Source organism: Anser cygnoides, chromosome 1, assembly GCF_040182565.1.
Source record: "Anser cygnoides isolate HZ-2024a breed goose chromosome 1, Taihu_goose_T2T_genome, whole genome shotgun sequence".
NCBI lineage: Eukaryota > Metazoa > Chordata > Aves > Anseriformes > Anatidae > Anser > Anser cygnoides.
The window spans coordinates 1072921-1092511 of NC_089873.1; the positions used below are offsets into that span (position 1 = coordinate 1072921).

Below are 19591 nucleotides of genomic sequence, written 5' to 3' on the forward strand. Positions count from 1 at the left end.
GCACCGGGGGTGCCCCGCTGCCGCCTGCCCGCGCTGCTGCGCCCACAGCCAGCTCTGCTTCTGACCCTAAGCAGGCTTTTTTATTAGAAACAGCACGCAGAGTAAGGATGGGGGCTCTGCTAAACATAAAATCTCCTGTTCAAGCGATCGCTCGCAAGCCGGTTTCCCATTGCGGCTTTGCTGCAGGGTCTGCCCGTTGCGGTGCCGGCTTTGCCGCGCGCTTCAGCCTCTTGCCGTGAATTATCGGCGTCTGTCTGTCTGTCTGTCCTGCCCGGTGAGGAGCACCGGGCCGTGCTGTGCCTTAATCCCGTCCCCTTCGCTGGTGCCTGCACCCTGCTGCCTCCCCGGTGCTCCCGCGGTCCCCCCGTGCGGGGACAGCCCCGTCCCCAGCCGTTGCGGTGTCGGTCCCAGGGTGGTGCGGGGCGGCTCTCGGACCCCACAGCACCTGCCCTGCACCCCGGCAGCCCGGTCCCTCCGCAGGCTGAGCGCCGGCGATGGCTTCTGCGGCCGTGCCGTGAGCCGGGGGCGATGCCAGCACCGGCCTCACCGCGCGCTGCCCCTCCTGCATCCAGCAGGGTGCTGCTCTGCACTTTCCCGTTATAGACCGACGGGTTGGGCAGCCGCTAAATGTAATTCTTGGCACTTCATTAACAACAAATTATGTAAAATAAAATTAACAATGCAGCACTTCCCCGTTTAATAAGCTGTGCCTCCGTGGCAGCGGAGCAGCCTGGCTTGGGCAGCGCGCTGCACGAGGGGACCCCGGGGCTCTCACCCCGCTCCGCACCTGGGGAAACCGAGTCAGGGAGCGGCGGCTGCGCCGCGGCGGCTCCGGGTCGTGGTTTGGGTCTGGGGCACGTGGGGCACAGCCCGGCCTCTGCGCCAAGCCAGAGAGCCAGCCCTGCAGCACTCGGTCTCCTCCTCTCCCCCTTTTTTTTTTTCAGTATTTCAATTCCCAGCGATGGCTGACGAGACTGGGGGGGTAGCGCTGGTGCTTGACCTGCCCGCGCGGCTGTAATAATAGGGCAGAATTAATACCTGCTTATCAGGAGCTCTCAGCCAGCGCTATCGCGCAGGCGGCTATTAGAGGTAATGGGAGCAGCCTGGAATTAGGCTCGGTGCTTGAGGCAGCCGGGGACGTCCCCCTCCGGCGCGAGGCAGGGCACAAGGACTGGGGACGGGGACAGGGGCGCAGCCCTAACCCCAGCCTGCGGGCTCGTCACTGTGCCCCCCGCACTGCCAGCTCCTCCCTGGCCCGGCCCAGGGGCTGTCGCAGGCTCTGCACGGGCCCCATGCCCACCAGCTGAGGGGTCTGGGGGTTTTGGGGGGCCAGGGGGTGTTAACGTGCGCCTAGACTGGAGGTGGCACCGCCGGCGCCGTGGTAAAGTCTTTGTGCGCTGCCTTCCTCCGCTAAGCGTGCGCTTTGGGTTGTGTCCCCAGCACCGCCTTGCCCAGTGATGATTTAGGATTTGTGCAGGGAACAGCTCCCGGCGTGGGGTCTTTGCAGCCCCCCCGGGTACGTGGGGTGCCCCCGTCCCACCCCACGGGGAGCCGCCGGCAGCCCCGCAGCGAAGCCCGGTGCCAGGCGGGAGCAGCGAGGCCTGGCGCTGCTCTGGCTGCGCCGCGCGGAGCCGGGGAATCAATTTTCATTTCCTCGCCCATATAGTTTTACGGCCCGTGAAGCTGCACGAGCCCTGCGGCTGCCGTAAAGGGAAGGAGCGGCGCTGCTGCCAACCAAGAGCCCGAAGCCACCGGCCGCGTGCCGCGCAGGGTTGGGGCAGCCACCGGGCCACCGGCGCTGCTGGGGTGGGCGCACGGGTACGCGCCGGCCCCCTCCCAACGCCTCCCTCTCCCCCTGCAGGTATCGAGTGTCCCCGAGGAGCCAGGAACCTGCCGGGGCTGGTGCAGGAGGGGGAACCCTTCAGCGAGGAGGCCACGCACTTCACCAAGGAGCTGGTGCTGCAGCGAGAGGTAGGAGCGCACGGCGCGGGCGCGGGTGCATACGATGCCAGAGGGTGCCAGCTGCCTTCCCGAAGGGCTGCGGGCAGGCGCGGCAGGTGGGGGCTTTCCGTGGCACAGGAATTGCCACGATCATACGTCACCGAGTGTCCCTGCTGCCAGGTTTGGGTCTGGGCACAGCCAGGGGATGCAGTTCCGTGGCTCCGGCACAGCTCGGGGCTGCCGTGTCCATACCACGTGCGAGGGGTGGACGAGAGCCCTGTGCCACTGCCAGTCTTGGCACGCCGGTGGCACGGGAATGGTGCTTTGTGTTGGAAGCCAATGCGTAAATCATGGAGGTGGTGTCTTCCCACCACCCCTAAAATCTCTTGTGCCGGGCATTTCTCCCTGTCAGGGCCAGGGGCAGGTGGGAGAGCGCTCGCTTGCCTCTTCTTTTACCTTTGTATTTGTGTGGAAAGCAATAACGAGAGCTACTTGTGCCGAGCGCGGCGTGGGGGAACGCATCCTGCAGGGTGCCAGGTGAGGGTGCTGCGTGTGCCCCAGAAAGACCGCAAAGGCGGTGGCCCCGAAAAGCACCTGGCAATGACGCCGGCAAAAAAGGAAAGCACAGAGATGATGCTTGCAAAAAGGGAAAGTGCAGAGGAAGCACGAAGCGGCACAGCGCACCCGCTGCGCGCGGGGGCTCCAGGCCAGCGCGGGGGGAGAGGACAGGGCGAGGAGGAAGAAGGGCTCGGCCTGTGAGGGCCAGGTGCAGAGGGGGTGACCCAGCCCTGGGTGTCACCGTGCCCCCCCCAGACTGATGGGGTACCTGCTCCGTGCCGCTGCATCTCCTGCGCACGTAACTCGCTCCTCGTCCGCAGCGCGGCTCTCGCGGGGACCCCGGCTCCTCAGCGGGGTGTCTCTGTACCCACCGCACATCGCTGCCCTTCTGTCCGTTTCCCAGCCGTTAGCTTTAGGTTGACTCAAGCAGCCGTTATCTCAGGGTCTGCCAGCCCCGTCTCCCTGCCACGGGCTCTGAGCATTCTCTGCGATGAGCCGGGCTGGCTCGGGGCAATGGAGACGCCACCGCGGGTCCCCCGGGTGCCCCTGGATCTGGCCCTGCCTGCCAGGATGTACATGGGGAGCTGCTAGGGGCTGCTGTGCTGTGCTCCGTTTTCCCACTGGGATGGGACAGGCGTGCTTCCATCCTCTCCGTCCCATGGCCAGCGGCACTTCCAGCTCTGCAGCCTCCCCAGAGCCACCCAGGGGACAGCGGAAGGCACCGGGCGCTGCGCTTGCCTCGTCCCTGCCACCCGCTGTGTCCCGAGTGTGAGCAGGGAGGCACCGAACTGGGCCCTGTGAGCACACAGGGTGGGAGAAGTGCAGGAGTTAGAGCACGTCCGGGTCCTCTGCGGTGGCTCACATTGCCCTCTGCGGAGCTGTGGTGCACAGCAGGCACACAGAGGATGCGTGGCGGTGGCAGGGTGGATGTGCGGCACGTGAACGGCTGGTGCACCACGGGTGCACCGGGGACGCGGGCTGGATGCACAGCGAATGCACAGCGGGGGCGTGCAGGGTGCACAGAGAACGAGCAGGGGGTGCCCAGCACCTGCGCAGGGGCTGTGCCAGGGATGCACAGCGAGCACACAGCGGATGCACGGCAGATGCACGGTGGATGCACAGAGGATGTGCGGCAGATGCGCAGCAGATGCACAATGGATGCACAGTGGGCACACAGAGGGTGCGGGGTGGGTGTGCGGCAGATGCGCAGCAGAAGCACAGCAGAAGCACAACGGATGCACGGTGCGTGCATGGTGGACACGCGGCAGGTGCACGGCGGGTGCGCGATGGATGCACAGCGGATACAGCGGGGACGCAGCGGGGATGCACAGCGGATACACGAGGACGCATGAGGGATGCACAGTGGACGCACAATGGTGGCACAGAGGATGCATGGAGGATGCACGCAGGATGCACAGTGGTTGCACAGAGGATGCGTGCTGGATGCACAGAGGATGCACAGAGGATGCAGAGGATGCACACAGGATGCACAATGGTTGCACAGAGGATACACAGAGGATGCACAGTGGTTGCACAGAGGATGCGTGCTGGATGCACAGAGGATGCACAGAGGATGCAGAGGATGCACACAGGATGCACAATGGTTGCACAGAGGATGCACAGTGGTTGCATGGAGGATGCGTGGTGGATGCACGGAGGATGCACAGAGGGTGCACAGAGGATGCCTGGTGGATGCAAAGCAGTTGCAGGGTGGGTGTGCAGCAGATGCACAGCAAAAGCACAGCGTGTGCAGGGCAGATGCGTGAAGGATGCACAGCAGATACATGGGGGATGCACAGAGGGTGCTGAGCAGATGCAGGGCAGATGCACGGTGGGTGCACAGTGGGAGCACAGTGGGTGCACGCTGGATGCATGGCAGATGCTGGAGCTGCCGCGGGAAGCAGGGGCCGATCCTGCACCTCCACAGCACCGTCGCGAGGCCGGGCCGCGGGCTGGCTCCTCAGGACCATCCTCAGAGGGAGCCGCGGCCGGGCCGACCTTGCATGGCCTCAGCAAATGCTAATTACAGAAATCGCCCTGCAGGGGAGCAGCTTTAGATTCTGAGATGAAAAACCGTAAATTACTTTCTTTTGATCTTCTGAAGGAGAAAGCATCTGGGCGCCCCGAGAGCCGTGTGCCGGTCACCACGGCCCCGCTGCTCTTGATGGGAGCACGGCTGGGGCTGTGTGGGGTGTCCAGCCAGCTCTCCCGTGAGCGCCGGGGGCGTTTGCAGAATTTGGCGTGAACCTGCCCCCCGTCCCCGCCTCCCCTGTCTTTAATGTGTGCTCATTAAGACCTCTTGATATGAAAATTCGCCAACTCGTGCGACTCCTCTGATTGAAACTTCTGTGCCACCCGAGCGCGGGATCCATTTTGTGTAATTGCGCCGTGATTCATAATTTCAATATAGGATAAAAAATGCCCTCCGCAGCCCTTGGCCATCTCCCTGAATGACTGTCAGGATAAAACCGCGCTCGTTGGGCGCCGACGGCTTTGCTCTTCCCCTCGCTCCTGGGACCCCAGGGTGACAGAACTGCACCCCCCCGGCGGTGGGGGCTCCAGGCACAGGGCACGGCCCCGCCGCGTGCTGGGAGCAGGGGGAGAGGAGGGGACGGGGGAGCTGCAGCAGGAACGGGGGTGCTGGCTCAGGAATGGGGGAGCTGGGGCAGATCAGGGGGTGCCGGGGCACATCAGGGGGAGTGGGGCTGGGGCAGCTCAGCTGCCATCTCCCCAGCAGAGCCTCGGCAGCAGAGGCACTGCGGTGCCCCACGGCACGCAGGCTGCAGCTCCTGTGCCCCAGGAGCATGGGCCAGCCCGGGCAGCTGCTGCGCAGGGTCCCCGTGGGGTGCCCAGGGCCATGCTCCCAACACCCTGCAAACAGGCAGCACTGCTGCCAACCCCAGGACGGGGACACAGGGGTCCCCTCCCTGGTGCCCTCGTGGCTTCTGCCTCCCAGCCCCACAGACCCAGCTCCGGCTTCTTGGCTCGTGCCCCACACCGCATCCCTGCAGACCCCGGTGGCAACGTGCCCGGGGCTCCTGCAGCTTCCCGCAGCCCCACAGCGCTTGGGGACGATCCCAGGGGCGCGTTTGCTGCAGGAAACCCGAGCGCACAGGAGCGGAGAGGCGCGAGGCTGCGGTGGCGTTAATCCTTCCTGCCGGCGAGGAGCCCGAGCAGGGCGGCTTAATAAAGACAATTCCCTGGGGGGACGGAGCCGCGGAGATCCAGGGGAGCTGGCGGCAGGGTGGGCGGCGTGCCTGGGCTGCAGCTCGCGAGCCACCGGCAGCGCTGCCCCCACCGGCACGGCCCTGTGTCCCCACGTCCCCTGGGTGCTGCTGCCCCGTCCTCGGGCTGCGGTGCCCACCGGGGCTCAGCCTTTGCTGTGTTCCAGTTGTCCCCAGGAGCTCTTGAATCGTGGCAGCTCCCCATGGGACACGGGGATGGGGTGACAGCCCCCTCCCTGGGGCGCAGAGGTCGGTGCCATCCCCGTTGCGTCCCTGCCGCTTGCCTCCAGTGTGGCGATGTATTTGGGGGTCCCATCACACCGTCCGTCCGTCTGTCCATCCATCCACCCACCGCTGGCTCTGTCAGTGCCATGGGGCCGCACAGCGTGGCAGGCATCCAAGGGAAGCCATGGGGGGGTACACGTTGCCGGACCCCCACCACCACCAAACCCCACCTCTGCCAAAAACATGGCCAGGGGTCCCCAACCACCCCGACCCCACGGGGTGCTCGGTGTTCCAGCACCCAGGTCCTGCTGGCGGAGGCATTCCTCGGGGCCGGGGCAGTGATTTGGGAGCGGGCTCAGCTCCGTGGTCTTCGTCGGGGGCCACTTGTTCCCCGCACCAGGCAGCAGCGCCAGCGCCATGCTCGCCGGCCTCCCCCGCCTCCCCCGGCACCTCGGGCGCTTGAAAGGTTTTCTCTTCGTAATCTCAGCTCCTCAAGCGTGCCAGGTCAGCAAGCTTTTAAACTCTTTTGCTAAATGCTCAAGTCCTCCAGGAGCTGAGCAGAAAGCAGCTCTTTTATTTTTTTTCCCCCTTTTTTTTTGCCTCGCCTCCCCTTCTCCTTCGCTCGTGCGTTGTAGGCGCTGGGGCTTAATGCAAGAGGAGAGCCCTTTGGCCACGCAGGGGCAGGGATGGGGACGGGGATGGGGATAAGATGGTGACAGGGGTGGAGACAGGATGGTGATGGAGACGGGGATGTGGATGGGGACAGGATGGTGATGGGGATGTAGGCGGGGATGGGGACGGGGATGGGAACATGGATGGGGACAGGATGGTGATGGAAAAGGGGACAGGGATGGGGATGGGATGGAGACGGGGATGGGGACAGGATGGTGATGCGGTATCTGGAAAGGGACGAGGTCGGGGGGCAGGAAGGCTTTGCTCCTCGCTGTGCTGGGCTGGGAGCCAATGTCCCCTGCCCTGTGCGTGCGTGTCCGCACCCTGTCCCCGGCGCCCGGTGGCCGCGCAGGTGTTGTGTGTCCCCCAGGGACATGCAGGTGTCGTGTCCCCCCCCGGGGACACGCAGATGTCACGCTGGCTGGGAGAGCAGAGGGTGGGAAGCTGGGGAGGCACGTGGCACGCTGTGCCGTGCTGTGCCGAGCCATGTTATGCCGTGCCAAGTTATGCCGTGCCGTGCCGTGCCACGCTGTGCCGCACCACGCCGTGCCATGCAGCCAGGCAGGAAGCCCGTACTGCTGGGGCTCCGGTGGCAGCACATTTTTAGCAGCTTTTTCCCCTGATTCTGGCAAGGTGGAGCAGGACCCGGCAGGGAAGTGACCGCTGGCAGCCGGCGTTCACACCGCAGCTTGGGTGCCACGAGCACGCCGGGCACGGCGCTCAGCCCTGCGTGGTGCAGCTCCGGCACGCACGCGGCTCCGCCGAGACAGCCTGGCTCAGCCGGCCTGGCTGGGACGACGCCGGGAATTACGGCGTGCTGTCACCGGTACTGCTCCCTGCGGTCACCTCTCCGGCTCGTAGCACGCGACCCATTACGCAGGACGGCGCGGCCGTTCCCTTACAGCACCGCGGGCACATCGCCTGGGCAGACAACAGCACCCGGCGGCGCTAGGCAGGGACCCCCTGCGGGTGCTGGATTTTGGGGGCCGGTCCCTCCCCGTCGCCAGCCCCCACCCCGTGGGGACGGAGCCGACCTCTGCTGCCGTTGCTGGAGTCCAACAGCCGTGCAGCTTCTCCCGCCGTTGATTAACGTGGTGGAGAGAAAATGGATGAGCAGTGCCGGGCCGTTTGTCCCCCGGCGCTCTGGGTGTCCCCTTCGTGTCCCCCCCATGCTGGGCTGTGCTGGGAGGACGGGGGGGAGGCGGACGATCCCGCTGCGAGCGCTCGCAGCTCGCATCCAGATCACGGCTTTGCGAAGCCCCTCGGGGACCTGAGTCCGAGGAAACAAGCCCTGGCAGGAGCGCGTTTTGTTCCGTTATTGATTGCCTCGTAGCCCACATTTTTCCTTTATCATTATGGTTTTAATTAGAGGTTTCGGCTGATGTGTCAGCAGTTTGCCGCAGCAGCGCCAGGCCGCAGCTCCCCGCGGAGCTGGGAGGGGGCAGCGCTGCCGGAGGAGCCCCCCCTGTGCCGAGCCCCGGCCGGGGGCAGCAGCCGAGCAGCGCCAGCGGCCCCCTCGTGCCCACCCGGGCTGCGGCCGCGCTCGGCTCAGGTTCAGTCTCCAGCCAAAGGGAGCGACGCGTTTAATCTGTAGGCGAAAATTTCCTCTCGTCAAGGTGTAATTCTCTCCCCTCGAATGCGTTCCTCCTGCCGTAATGGGAAGGAGAGATCCTGCTGAACGCTCAGCTGGCCGCCAAAAGCCGCTTTGGTGAGCTGCGTGCCCCTGGCACGGCTGCCAGCAGCATGGGCTCACATCCACGGGGGACAGGGGGGCACGGAGCGGGGCACGGCCCCGTGCATCCCCCGGAGATGTGTCCAGGAGGGATGAGGCTGCACAGGTTCATCAGCCTTCTCGTTATCCCTCTCATTACCCCTCTCGTTATCCCTCTCGCTCTCAGCCCGGCTCCTCCAGCGGCCGCAGCTCCCAGCCCACGGCTGCGCCCCCGCAGCAGGGTTTCCTTGCAGCCTCCCCTACATCTGGGGTCCAGCCCCGCGCCCCAAAGCTGCTCGTGCCCCGGCGTGGCTTCGTGCTGCCCCACATGCCCCCGGCCCTTTATTTACCCCATCCCTGCCTTTGCACTGCCTGCGGCAGCACCGGCACAGCACGGCTGGGGTCTCGCCGTGGCGGCGGGCACCGACCAGGAGCGGCAGCACCGGAAAGGCTCCCGGGGCCCTGTCCCACCTCTTCCCCCTCGTGCTCATGTCGTGCGAGCGAGCAGCTTCGATTTGACAAGGTGCCGGGTTTAATTACGTCGGAGAGGCTGCCGGCTTCTCCCCAGGTGCCGACTGTTTGCGGCCGTACGGCACCATCCGTCCCCGGGGTCCCGCTGGGCTTCGCCGGCGCGACGCGGGGGCACCGGCGCTGCCCGCCCCGCAGTGCCGGCACGTGGCGGCGGCACGGTGGCCACGCAGAGGCAGGGACGGTGCCGGGGACGTGGCAGGGTGGTGGCAGAGCCGGGGGAGCTGCAGGTGCTTGAAGCCCCGCACATCTCCCTCCCGCAGCGGGGGCAGCATTTATCCACCCCGGGGCCGGGGTCGCAATCCGCGGGCAGGGGCAGCGACCCCCAGGGCTGACCCGGGTCGGGAGGTCCCAGCTCGTCAGGCCAATTAGGCCAATTAGGCCGGATGGGGTCGGGGAAGCGGCGCATTATGCAAAGCAGCCCCGGTAGCGGCCCCATTTAGAGGCAGCACAGTTGCTAAACTGTTTATGCAAATGGGCCCAGCAGCAGCCCGTGCTGCAGTTGTAATTACTGGGGGGGGGGGGGGGGGGGGGGGGAAGCAGCACATAAAATCCTCTCCCCCTTCAAAAAAGAGTTTGCCGCAGTCTGCAGCTCAGGCTCGGGGGGGGGGGGAAAAAAGCCACGAGAGCGGCAACGTCGCCCGGTGCTGAGCCCTGCACGGCGGTGCTGAGCGGCTGGGGAGGAGAAGGAGGGCGCTGCGCCCTCCCGGGGCTGTCCCCCCCGGGGCTGTCCCCCAGCGCTGTCCCCCTCGGATGTTCATCGTCTCGTGGCAGGGGCTCTGTGCCTCAGTTTCCCCAGTGGCCCCTGGGGCAGGGATGGGGCCCAGACGTGGAGGGCAGCAGCAGGATGCTGTGGGGACGGTGCCACTGGGACGTTGCTGCTCGCCTTCTCGCTTCAGGCCGGTTTTAATCTGTCCACGTCCTGCCGCCCTTCCCGGGCCAGCACAGGGCTGGGGGTTGTTTGTGGGTCGATCGGCTGCCATCACGAGCCGGGTTCCACAGGCACTGTGCTCCTCAACTGGTTCCCGCTCCCGAGAGCACTCCAAGAGCCACCGTCCCCTCTCCGCCTCTCCACGGCACCGTGCTGCCTGTGTCCTCACGGCTCAAGGGAGGGCGTCCGTCCCCTTAAAAGTCCCTGTCCCCGTAACAGTCCCTGTCCCCATCCTTGTCCCTGTCCCCATCAGTCCCTGTCCCCATCCCAGTCCCTGTCCCCGTGTGCTGGGGGCTGCAGAGCGCGGGGCTGGCTCCCATGCAGGGCGCACCTCAGCCTGTGCACACACGCCTGCGCGCTCCCAAAGCTCTCCACGACCAAAGCTGCCCGCATCCAGGCCGACAGATCTGTGCTGCCCTAACCGGGGCTCGGAGGGACCTTGGGTGCTGCTGCGCTGGGCTCTGCCTGAGGCGCTGGGCGAGGGGCGCAGCCGACGGAGCGCTGCCGGTGGGACGCGACTGTGCCTGTCCCCCGCCGGCACGGAGAGGGGGCTCGGTGTGACATAAGAGGAGTAAAGGCAATGAAAAGGTAATTCGGTGCCGACTCCTGACCCCGGCTGCATCGCAGCACTGCTGCCTGCGGCACACGGGGGGGCTGCAGTAATTGGCACCGTCGAGGTCGCGGGATGTGTGATGGCTTTTAGGGGAGCATGAGCGAAGGGGAGTGTGGGGCTGAGCTGGTGCTGAGCCCCCAGGACTTTGCAGCATGCTCAGGGACAGGGGCAGAAAAGGGGGGGGTCCTGCAGCGGCTGCACACCCAGGCTGAGCCCCCAGCGCTTGGGGGCAGGGTCCCAGGTCCCCACCGGCCACGCCGCCAGCGCCACGCTCCCCGCAGCCCGAGCTCAGCCCCTTTTCTCTGAGGGAACCGCCGTGCCACTTCGATTTCCATCCCTCCCGACGTTTCACCCGCGGGAAGAGCGAGAGCTCGGCAAAGCCCCTGTCACCAAAAGGCAGCCGGCGGCACGGGGACGGCGCAGGAGCCCCGAAAGCAGCAGGGCCGGGGGCAGCCCCCGCTCCCCTGCCCGTGCCCGCTGCCTGCCGGGAGGCTGCAGGGATATTTTTAAAACCCTGTCTGCAGCCGGCTGCTGACTCACAGCCAGGTGAAGCGAGCGGCCGGTGACGAGCCGCGTGCCGGCTAATTTTGGCTGGGATCACGTTCGGGCTGACAGCGGCCCCGAGCAGCTCGCCGCGCTCCCGGGGGACGCGCGCTCGCGGCTTCGCGCTCGGGTTTCACCCCGCAGACGGCCCGGGGGGACGCGACCCACCAGCACCGGGAGCCGCACGTGCCACAGCCACCCACGCCGGGACCACGGCGTCCCCACGCCACGCGAGCACGGTGTGGGCACCCCCTGGGGACCCTCTTAACTCGGGGGGAGGCGAGGGGTTGTCGCCCTCCCACGCGTTTTTTTTGGCACCCGGGCGATTCCCGGCTCCGCGGCCGGGCACGAGCAGCCCCCGTCCGTGCGTGATGGCAAGCAGCCCCGTCCGCAGCGCTCCTCGGGTGGGAAGCACAAGGCGCTTTTTGTTCTGCTCCGATGAATCGAGCCTCAAATTGTCGGCCTGCCGATCCCCCGCCCGTGCGCCCATGGCTGCAGCTCCTGGCGGCCCCCAGCGAGAGCATTAAAACCCCGCCGGGCTGAAACGCGAGCGCCTTCCCGGGATGCGCTGCCGCACGCTGCAAAACCCGCGGAGCTGCGAAAACATCTGCAGCAACGGAGCCAAAAATATCCGCAGCAATAAGAATAATTACCGCGAGCCCCGAGTCGGGCTGTGCCGCCGAGCCCACACAGCCGGCACAGCCCCCGGCTTCGTCGCCGGCTTCCTGCGCCCGGTGGGAATGCCCCCGGGACGGCGGCCCCACCGCGGGCACCGCGGAGCACGGCCCCGTGGCCTCGATGCTGGCTTTGCCCCGCTCGGGAACCTCAGCTCAAGCCCGGGGATGCCGCGCATGAGGGAGCTGCCACGCTGCAGCAGGGCGGTAGGGACCGTCCCAGTGCCTCCCAGTACCTCCCAGCGTGTCCCAGTGCACACAGTGCCCTGGAGGAGCGTCCGCCCCCGGCGCTGCTGGCGGGGTTTTCTGGGCGGCTGCTGTGACATTTGCTTTTTTCCTGAAAGTGCAGATTCGGATTTAGTAAATATTTGCCTTTTCCGAGGCACGGCAGCTAATTACGGAGCCCTGACCGCGGCGGTGCGCGGGCGGCGAGGGAAAGGCCCCGGCAGGAGGTGCCCGGGCTCCGTCCCCGCCGCCGAGCATCCCCGACCCCAACAGCCCCGGGGCGGGCGCGGGGACCCTCGGGGACCCTGCGGGACGGGGCCACCCCGGGTCCCCCTCTGCCAGCACCCGCTCGCACGTGCACGTGCGGAGACAATAGCGGCCGGGCCCCGATGGGGAGCGTTGCCATAGAAATTATCCTTAACAAGCCGCGAGGTTTTTAATCACGGGATGCTGCAGCCGCTGCACACGTTCCCCGGGGCCCCCGCTCTGCTCTGGGGCGTTTTCCTTACGGACCCCGGGGGGCTCCGTGGGGTGGCTGTGGGGCTCCGTGGGGCTCCGTGGGGCCGGTGCTGGCCCCACACCCCGGTGCTGGCAATGCCCGAGCTGGCTCTTGGCAAAACCTCGCCGGCATCTCCCATCTCCCGTCCCCAAAATGCTGGGGGGGGGCGGGGGGCGGTGGGTGGATGGCGTGTGCAGGGGGGGGCAGCCCGCGCCCGGCACCGCCGCCAATGAAAGGCTTTTATATTCCTGTCGCTCCGCTTCTTGCATGTCTCTGGGAAGCCGGTGACGAAGGCGCTCGCACAGGGCTGGCTGCGAATACCCCCCCGCCCTCAGCTGCAGGGCCCAGGGTCTGTCTGTCCCTGTCCCTGTCCCTGTCCCTGTCCGTCCCCCATCACTGTCCCGTCCCCGTCCCTCAGACCCCTATCCCCAGTCGGGGGGGGTCAGGCAGCAAAGTTTGTGAGCCCTGGGGGAGGAGCGGCTGCAGCACAGGGGTACCTGGGTGCCCCAACTGCCCCGCACCTCCCCGGGCACGCTGCAAACGCCCGAGCACACCGGGACCACCCGAGCACATCGGGACCACCCGCTCACATCGGGAGCACCCGATCAAATCGCGAGCACCCGACCAACATTGCGGCCACCCGACCACATCGGGACCACCCGACCACATCGCCACCCCTTGCACCGATCGCGCTGCATCCCCTCGTGGCACTGCAGCCCCGCTGCCCCATCACACTGCAGCCCACCCACTCGCATGGCAATCCCCCCCCCCCCTCAGCCCCCACTGACGGCTGTGCAGCCCCTCACATCGCATCGAGCCCCCTGACCACACCACAACCACAACGATCTGGTCACTGCACGGCCCCTCCGCCTCGTCACACCGCAGCCCCTTGTGCTGATCACGCTGCAAGTCCCTTGCTCCGATCGCACCGCAAATGCTCCCTCCCATCGCATCCCATCGCATCCCATCGGATCCCGTCCCATCGGATCCCATCCCGTCAGATCCCCCCCATCCCATCCCGTCCCATCACAACCTCTCCATCCCATCACAACGCATCCCCTCCATCCTATCACATTGCAACCGCTCCACCCCACCAGAGCCCCTCCATCCCATCCCAATCCCATCCCCATCGCCCCTCCACCCCATCCCAATCCCAGCACCCCATCCCATCCCATCTCCATCCCATCGCACTGCAACTCCTCCACCTCATTGCATCACGGCCCCCCGTCCCCTCGCACCACACTCCATCCATCCCATCCCACCCCATCGCAGCCCCCCCACCCCATCCCATCCCACCGCAGCCCCTCGCCCCCGGGACACCGCAGCCCACCCGGCCAGAGCTCGCAGCCCCCCCGGTCCCAGCGCGGCGCTGAGCCCCGAGCCCCGCGCTCTCCCCGCCGCGCACGCTCCCTCCGGGCACCTCTCGCAGCAGCAGCAGCAGCCAGATTATTTACTTTGCTATTCTAATTTAGGGCTAAAATTAAAGCTAAGTGCTTAAATAAACTCCATACGTCACGTCAGCCCGCTCCCCGTGTCTGCCGCCGGTAGCGGCTCTGGCGGGGCGCTGGGCTCCCCGGTGGCGAGGAGGATGAGGAGGGGAGCGGCGCGGGAGGAAGGGCCCAGCACCGCGGTGCCGCTGGGACCGGGCCAGAACTGGGCCGGGGAGCCACGAGAGACGCCGGGCTTTGAGAGAAAGGCTCCCAGAGCCCAGCGCCACCAAAATCCCACCCCGAAAAGCACCCAAAAAAGCCCAAAAAAATCTCCCAGCGCCAGCTCCCGCCGCATCCGGCAACAGCGGCGGTGGCTCACGGGGTGGGCATGGTGTGGGGGGCTCGGGCACGGCACGGGGGGCTCGGGCAGGTCTTGGGGGGGCTCGGGAAGGTCATGGGGGGGGCTCGGGCAGGGCACGGCGTTGTGCCACTGCTGGGGGGGGCTCCAGGGGGTCCCGCGCCCCCGTCCCACCGCCCGAGCACCGCGGCACGGCCGGTGATTCATCGCCGCCCGTCCTCCCCCGGCGGTAAATGGCGAACCCAGCTCCGGCGGCCGGGGATATTCGGGGGGAAGGGGCCCGATCCTGGCAGGATCGGGGTGGGGGGGGGTCCCTGGCCCCGTGCACACGCGTGTACAAGCGCTGGCCATCCGCAGCGGTGCCCCCCCCCGGTTCCGCGCGCCCCCCTCGCCGCCGCTCTCCTTCCATTTTCCTCCTGACCTCCTCCCCCGCCTCCCCCCCCCCCCCCAGCATCCCGATTTTTGGAGGCTTTTTGCTGCCGGGCAGACAAAAAGCGGCCACAGAAACCCTTTCAGGCTCTGCTCGGCGCGGGGAGGTTGGGGGGGGGGGGACACGCGGGGCGGCCGGGCCAGTTAACCCGTGAGGGACAGCGCGTTCAAAATTTTTAACAATATTTATTAAAATACAAAAATACACTTGTTTTTTTTTTTCTTTCTTTTTTTTTTTTTTTCTGCTGTTGCTGCTGCTGTCGTTGGTTTCTCGCTCAGAGTACAGTCAGGTCGTTGGGAGTCGATATAGCGATATAGCGATATATATAACTTCGGGGTTCGCCTGCCCCCTCCCCACCCCGCTCCCCAACCCCCCCCCCCCCTTCCCACGATTTCGGGAGTCGCCGAAATCCCACCGCTCAGTCCTTAAAGCTAAATTAAAGCCACGCCGGGGGGGGGGGGGGTCGGAAGGGGGGGGGCACCGCCTCCTCCCGCCCTGCACCCCCCAAGGGGAGGGGGGGGGAGCCCCAACGCTGGGGCCCCATGCACTGCCCCCCGCCTCCCAGCTGCGCCCCCAGAGCGCCGGGGCTTTGTGCCCCCCCCTCGGCCCCCCCCCGGTGTGGGGCAGGGTCCCACGAGCCCTTGGTCCCCCCCCCTTGTCCCCCTTTCTGCGAGCATCCCTCGGGGTGGGCTGGGGAGAGGGGGGGGGGGGGGTCCCATCCTCCCCCCCTCTCCCCCCCCCCAGAAAACACGCCTGGGGCTCAGCCCGGGGAAGGGGGTGGGGAAAAAGCAAACAACCCCCCCCCCAAAAAAAAAAAAAGGAAAGGAGACGCACCCCGGGACTGCGAGCCGCAGCGGGCGGGGGGCTACAATCACGGGTCGGGGCTCCCGGGGGAGCCGTAGCCCTGCGCCGGGGCCGCCACGCTGCAGGGGTGCTGCAGTGGGAGGGGGCGCGGGGGGGGGCACCCGCTCTGAGCCCCCCCCCCCCCAATGCCGGCCCCCGCTTCCCCCCCCCTTTTTTGTTTTTTTTTTTGTTTTTTTTTGCATTAATACATTGCAGATATTCCCTCCCCGCCACAATCTGCACCCACCCACCCCCCCCGCCAAAAAAAAAAAAGAAAAAAAAAAAAGAAAAAAAAAATCCTATTTTTTTCTTATTGCATGTGGAAGGTTTTGGCACGGCTCCGCCGGCCGCTCGCCCGGCCCCGGTGGCCGCGGTGCCGCGGGGTCCGGCCGCATCCTGCCCGCGGCGTCGCCCGCCCTCCTCCTCCTCGCGCCTGGGCAGGCGCGGATGTCCTCTCGCCTCTCTTAAATAGAACTTACGAGTTAGAAAATAGTTTTCTTTGTGTGTTTTCGTTTTCGTTTTTGTTTTTTTTTTTTTAAATTTTAATATAATCTGCTCCTCTTATCAGCCCATAGATTTAATATATAAGCATGTACAAGAAAAAAAGTCTCTCCCCCGCTCTGTACAAAAGTTACTGTCTCTTTTTTTTTTTTTTTTTGTTCTGTTTTTGTGCATTCTATTGCATTTGTAATTTCTGGGAAAAAAAAAAGATGAAAAAAAAAAAAAGAAGAAAAAAAAAATAGAAGTCATATCTGAGTTTCCTGCACTTTCTCCTTGGTGTGGGTCTGAATGATATAGGGTTCAGAGAGGGTGGTTACGGGGGGGTGCAGCGAGTTCCCCAGGCTGTTCTCTGTCCAGTGGGCCCCGTGCGCGGCTTTGTAGGTGTTGTAGTTAATGTGGTCATGAACGGCGGGCAGCACGACCGCCCCCTCACCTGAGACGCCGGCGGGGGCCGCCGCCGCCGCCGGGATGTCCTCGTCCACCTGGATGATCTCCACCGTCCGGGCGGCCGTCACGGTGCTGCGCTGCTGGTGCCGCTTGCGGAGCTTGTAGAAGACGATGAGCATGGCCGCGGCCAGGAGCGTCACCGCCACGAAGCAGCCGATGATGATCTTGGTGGTCTTCATCACCTCGTCCAGGCTGGTCTGCATCTTGTCGCCGGCGTCGGCGGTGGGCACGGCCACCTGCTTGGGCGTCCGCGTGGTCTGCACCAGGACGGTGGTGGTGGTGGTGTAGGCCGGCTGGTAGCCCGTGGAGGTGGTGGGCACGGGCTTGGTGAACTTGGGGGAGACGTCCTCGGGGGAGATCTCCGTGGTCTCCACCGTGACGGTGGTGAAGAAGCTGTAGTTGGAGGTGTTGAGCTCGGCCGTGCTCACGTTGAGGTAGGCCGAGGCGTTGGAGTTCCCCGCCACGTTGGTCACCATGCACGTGTAGAGGCCGGTGTCCGTCAGCAGCACGTGGGAGAAGTTGAGGGTGCCGTCGTTGAGGACGGAGATGCGCGGGTGGCTGGACGCGTGGCTCAGCACCGTCCCGTTCGGCAGCAACCACCGAACGGAGGACATGGAAGGAGTCCGGCACTTGAGCTCGGCCACCCGCCCCTCGGAGATGTTGAGGTCCATCGGGGCGTCCATGATGAAGGGCGCCGAGCACTGGAAGGAGGTCTGGTCCACCTCCACCAGGAACCTGCCCCGCATGTGCAGGGGCGCGTGGCAGCGCCCGCAGCAGGTGGAGTTGGTGGGGATGTACTCGCGCAGCCACCAGGACAGCCAGAGGATGTCGCAGTCGCAGTCCCAGGGGTTGTGGTGCAGGTGCAGCTCCACCAGGTAGCGCAGCGGGGCGAAGAGGTCGTGGGGCAGGGAGGAGAGGTTGTTGTGGGCCAGGTTGAGCTCCACCAGCGCCGTGAGGTCGTCGAAGGCGTTGCGCTCGATCAGGCTGATCTGCGAGTTCATAATCCAGAGCTTTTTGAGCGACTTGAGCCCGTGGAAGGAGCCCGGCTTGATCTCGGGGAAGTTGTTCCCCGACATCTCCAGCTCCTCCAGCCCCACCAGGGGCGTGAGGTTGGGCATGTCCTTGATGTTGCACATCCCCAGGTTGAGGTACTTGAGGTTGTACAGGCCCTCGAAAGCCCCCTCGGAGATGTACTCCAGCTTCTTCAGCTCGCCCAGGTCCAGGCGCATGAGGGAGGGCACCCGGTTGAAGGCGTACGAGGGGATGCTCTCGATGGGGTTGTTCCTCAGCCACAGCTCCCGCAGCTTGGAGAGGTACTCGAAGGCCCCGCTGGGGATGACGGTCAGCCAGTTGTCGAAGAGCTCCAGGGTGTTGAGGCTGGCCAGCCCGTTGAAGGCGCCCACCTCGATCTGCCGGATGGCGTTCCTGCCCAGCTGCAGGACCTCCAGGTGGTGCAGGTGGCGGAAGGTGTCCGCCTGGATCAGCTGGATGTTGTTCTCCATCAGGTTGAGGTACCGGGTGTTGGAGGGGATGCCCGGGGGCACCTGGGCCAGCCCGCGGCGCGTGCAGACCACCTTGCCCAGCTGGTTACTGCAGGAGCAGGCGGCGGGGCAGCTCGGGGCGGCGGGCGAGGCGGCGGCGGCGGCGCAGAGCGTCCAGGCGTGGACGGTCAGGCAGGCGAACAGGGACGCGCTCCAGGTGTGGTGCCCAGGTACCTGCCGCAAGAGCTTCATGGTGTGGCACGTTCATCATTCACCATCGTCCGGGATGGCGGCGCGGAAAGGAGAACTGGCTCGGGGCCCCCCCCCTCCGCGCCCGGCGCCGAGAAGGACGCTCCCGGCTCGGACGCGGCGTTCGACGGCTCGCCGGAGGGGCCGGGGGCAGAGGGGGGGGGATTCGGATCGAGGAAGGATGGAATAGGGAGAATGCGGGGGGAAGAGGGGAAAGGGGCGGGGGGAGAAAAAAGATAAAGGGAAAAAAAGAAAAAAGGTGCCGGGGGGGGGGGGGAGGAAGGAGCAGCCCCCCCTCAGCCGAGCCCCGCTCCCCAGCCGTACCTACCTGGGGGCAGGGGCTGCTCCGGGCCGCTCGGTGCCGAGCAAGGCGGGGGGGGGGGGGGGCGGCGGGGAGGCGGGGAGGGGGGGGGGGGGGCCCCAGGAAAAAAAAAAAAAAAAAAAATAAGGGAAAAGGGGGGAGGGGGGGGAACCCACAAAATGGCTCCTGGCGGCTGCGGCGCGGGGCGCGGGGAGGCGGGGGCCCGGCTTAGGCGGGGGCCCGGCAGCCCCCCACCACCGCCGCCAGCCCCGCCGCGCTCCGCCGCCCGCCGCCCGCCCGCCGCCGCATGGCGGCCCCCCCCCGGTACCCCCCCCCCCCCCCCGGCCGGGCAGAGAGAGGGGGAAAAAAAAATTAAAAAAAAAGGAAAGGGGCTGGGGGGGGGAGGGACGTAGAGAGGAAATTTAAAAATAGAAAATGGGGGAAAAAAAAGGGGGAATGGAAACGGGGAATGGAGGAGAGGAGAGGAAGGGAGAGGGGGAGGTGGAGAAGGGGGGAGGTGGGAGAAACGGGAGATGGAAAAGATGGGAAAACGGGAAATGGAAAAACTGGAAAACGGAAAAAATGGGAAACGACGGAAAAAATGGAAAACGGAAAAAAGGGAACGGAAGAAATGGAAAATGGGGAAAAAAAAAAAAGGAGATGGAAACGGGAGAAATGAAGGCGGAAAATGGAGAAACGGGAAACGGAGACGGGGAAACGGAGGGAAAAAAAAACGAAGGGGGGGGGGTAAAAAAAAAAAAAGGCGGACGGAGAGCGGGGGGGGGTGGGGGGGGTAAGCGGCGAGCTGGAAGATGGAGAAGGAGCCGGCGGCGGAGCGGAGGTGACCGGGCGGCGGCGGCGGGGCGGCAGCACCGGGCGGTCGCGGCCGGAGGGCGGCAGGCGGCGGCCGGGAGCGGAGCCGAGCCCCGCAGCGCGCAGCCGCGCGCACGGCGGCGGGGGGGGGGGCGGGGGGGGGGGGGGCCGCGGGGGGGGGGGGGGGGGCGCAGCGCGGCGCAGCCGGGGCCGGGCGCTCCCCGCGGGGCTCGGTCGGGGGCGGTGGAGGTTGGGGGGGGGGGACGGGGACGGACGGGTTTCAGCCCGTGGGGGGGGTGGGGGGGGGATGGGGGGGGGCCCCCGGTGCGGGGGGGGGGGCGCGGCGGGAGGCCCCGCGCATCCTTTTGTCCTTCAGCGGCAGCGCGCCCCGGTC

At 66.1% G+C, this 19591-nt stretch overlaps 2 protein-coding genes across 2 annotated transcripts in view; one reads left to right on the top strand and one right to left on the bottom strand.

Annotated features, from left to right (window-relative positions):
• SND1 (staphylococcal nuclease and tudor domain containing 1) overlaps positions 1–19591 on the top strand; it is a 115398-nt gene that overhangs the window by 88154 nt on the left and 7653 nt on the right. The window contains exon 16 of the mRNA XM_066995149.1: positions 1862–1971. Coding sequence (XP_066851250.1) covers positions 1862–1971 — 110 coding nt within the window. The remainder of the gene's footprint in view (positions 1–1861; positions 1972–19591) is intronic.
• LRRC4 (leucine rich repeat containing 4) lies at positions 16106–18326 on the bottom strand. Its single transcript, XM_013200968.3, has one exon. The coding sequence runs from the start codon at positions 18084–18086 to the stop codon at positions 16152–16154; it is 1935 nt and encodes a 644-aa protein (XP_013056422.2). The 5' UTR covers positions 18087–18326; the 3' UTR covers positions 16106–16151.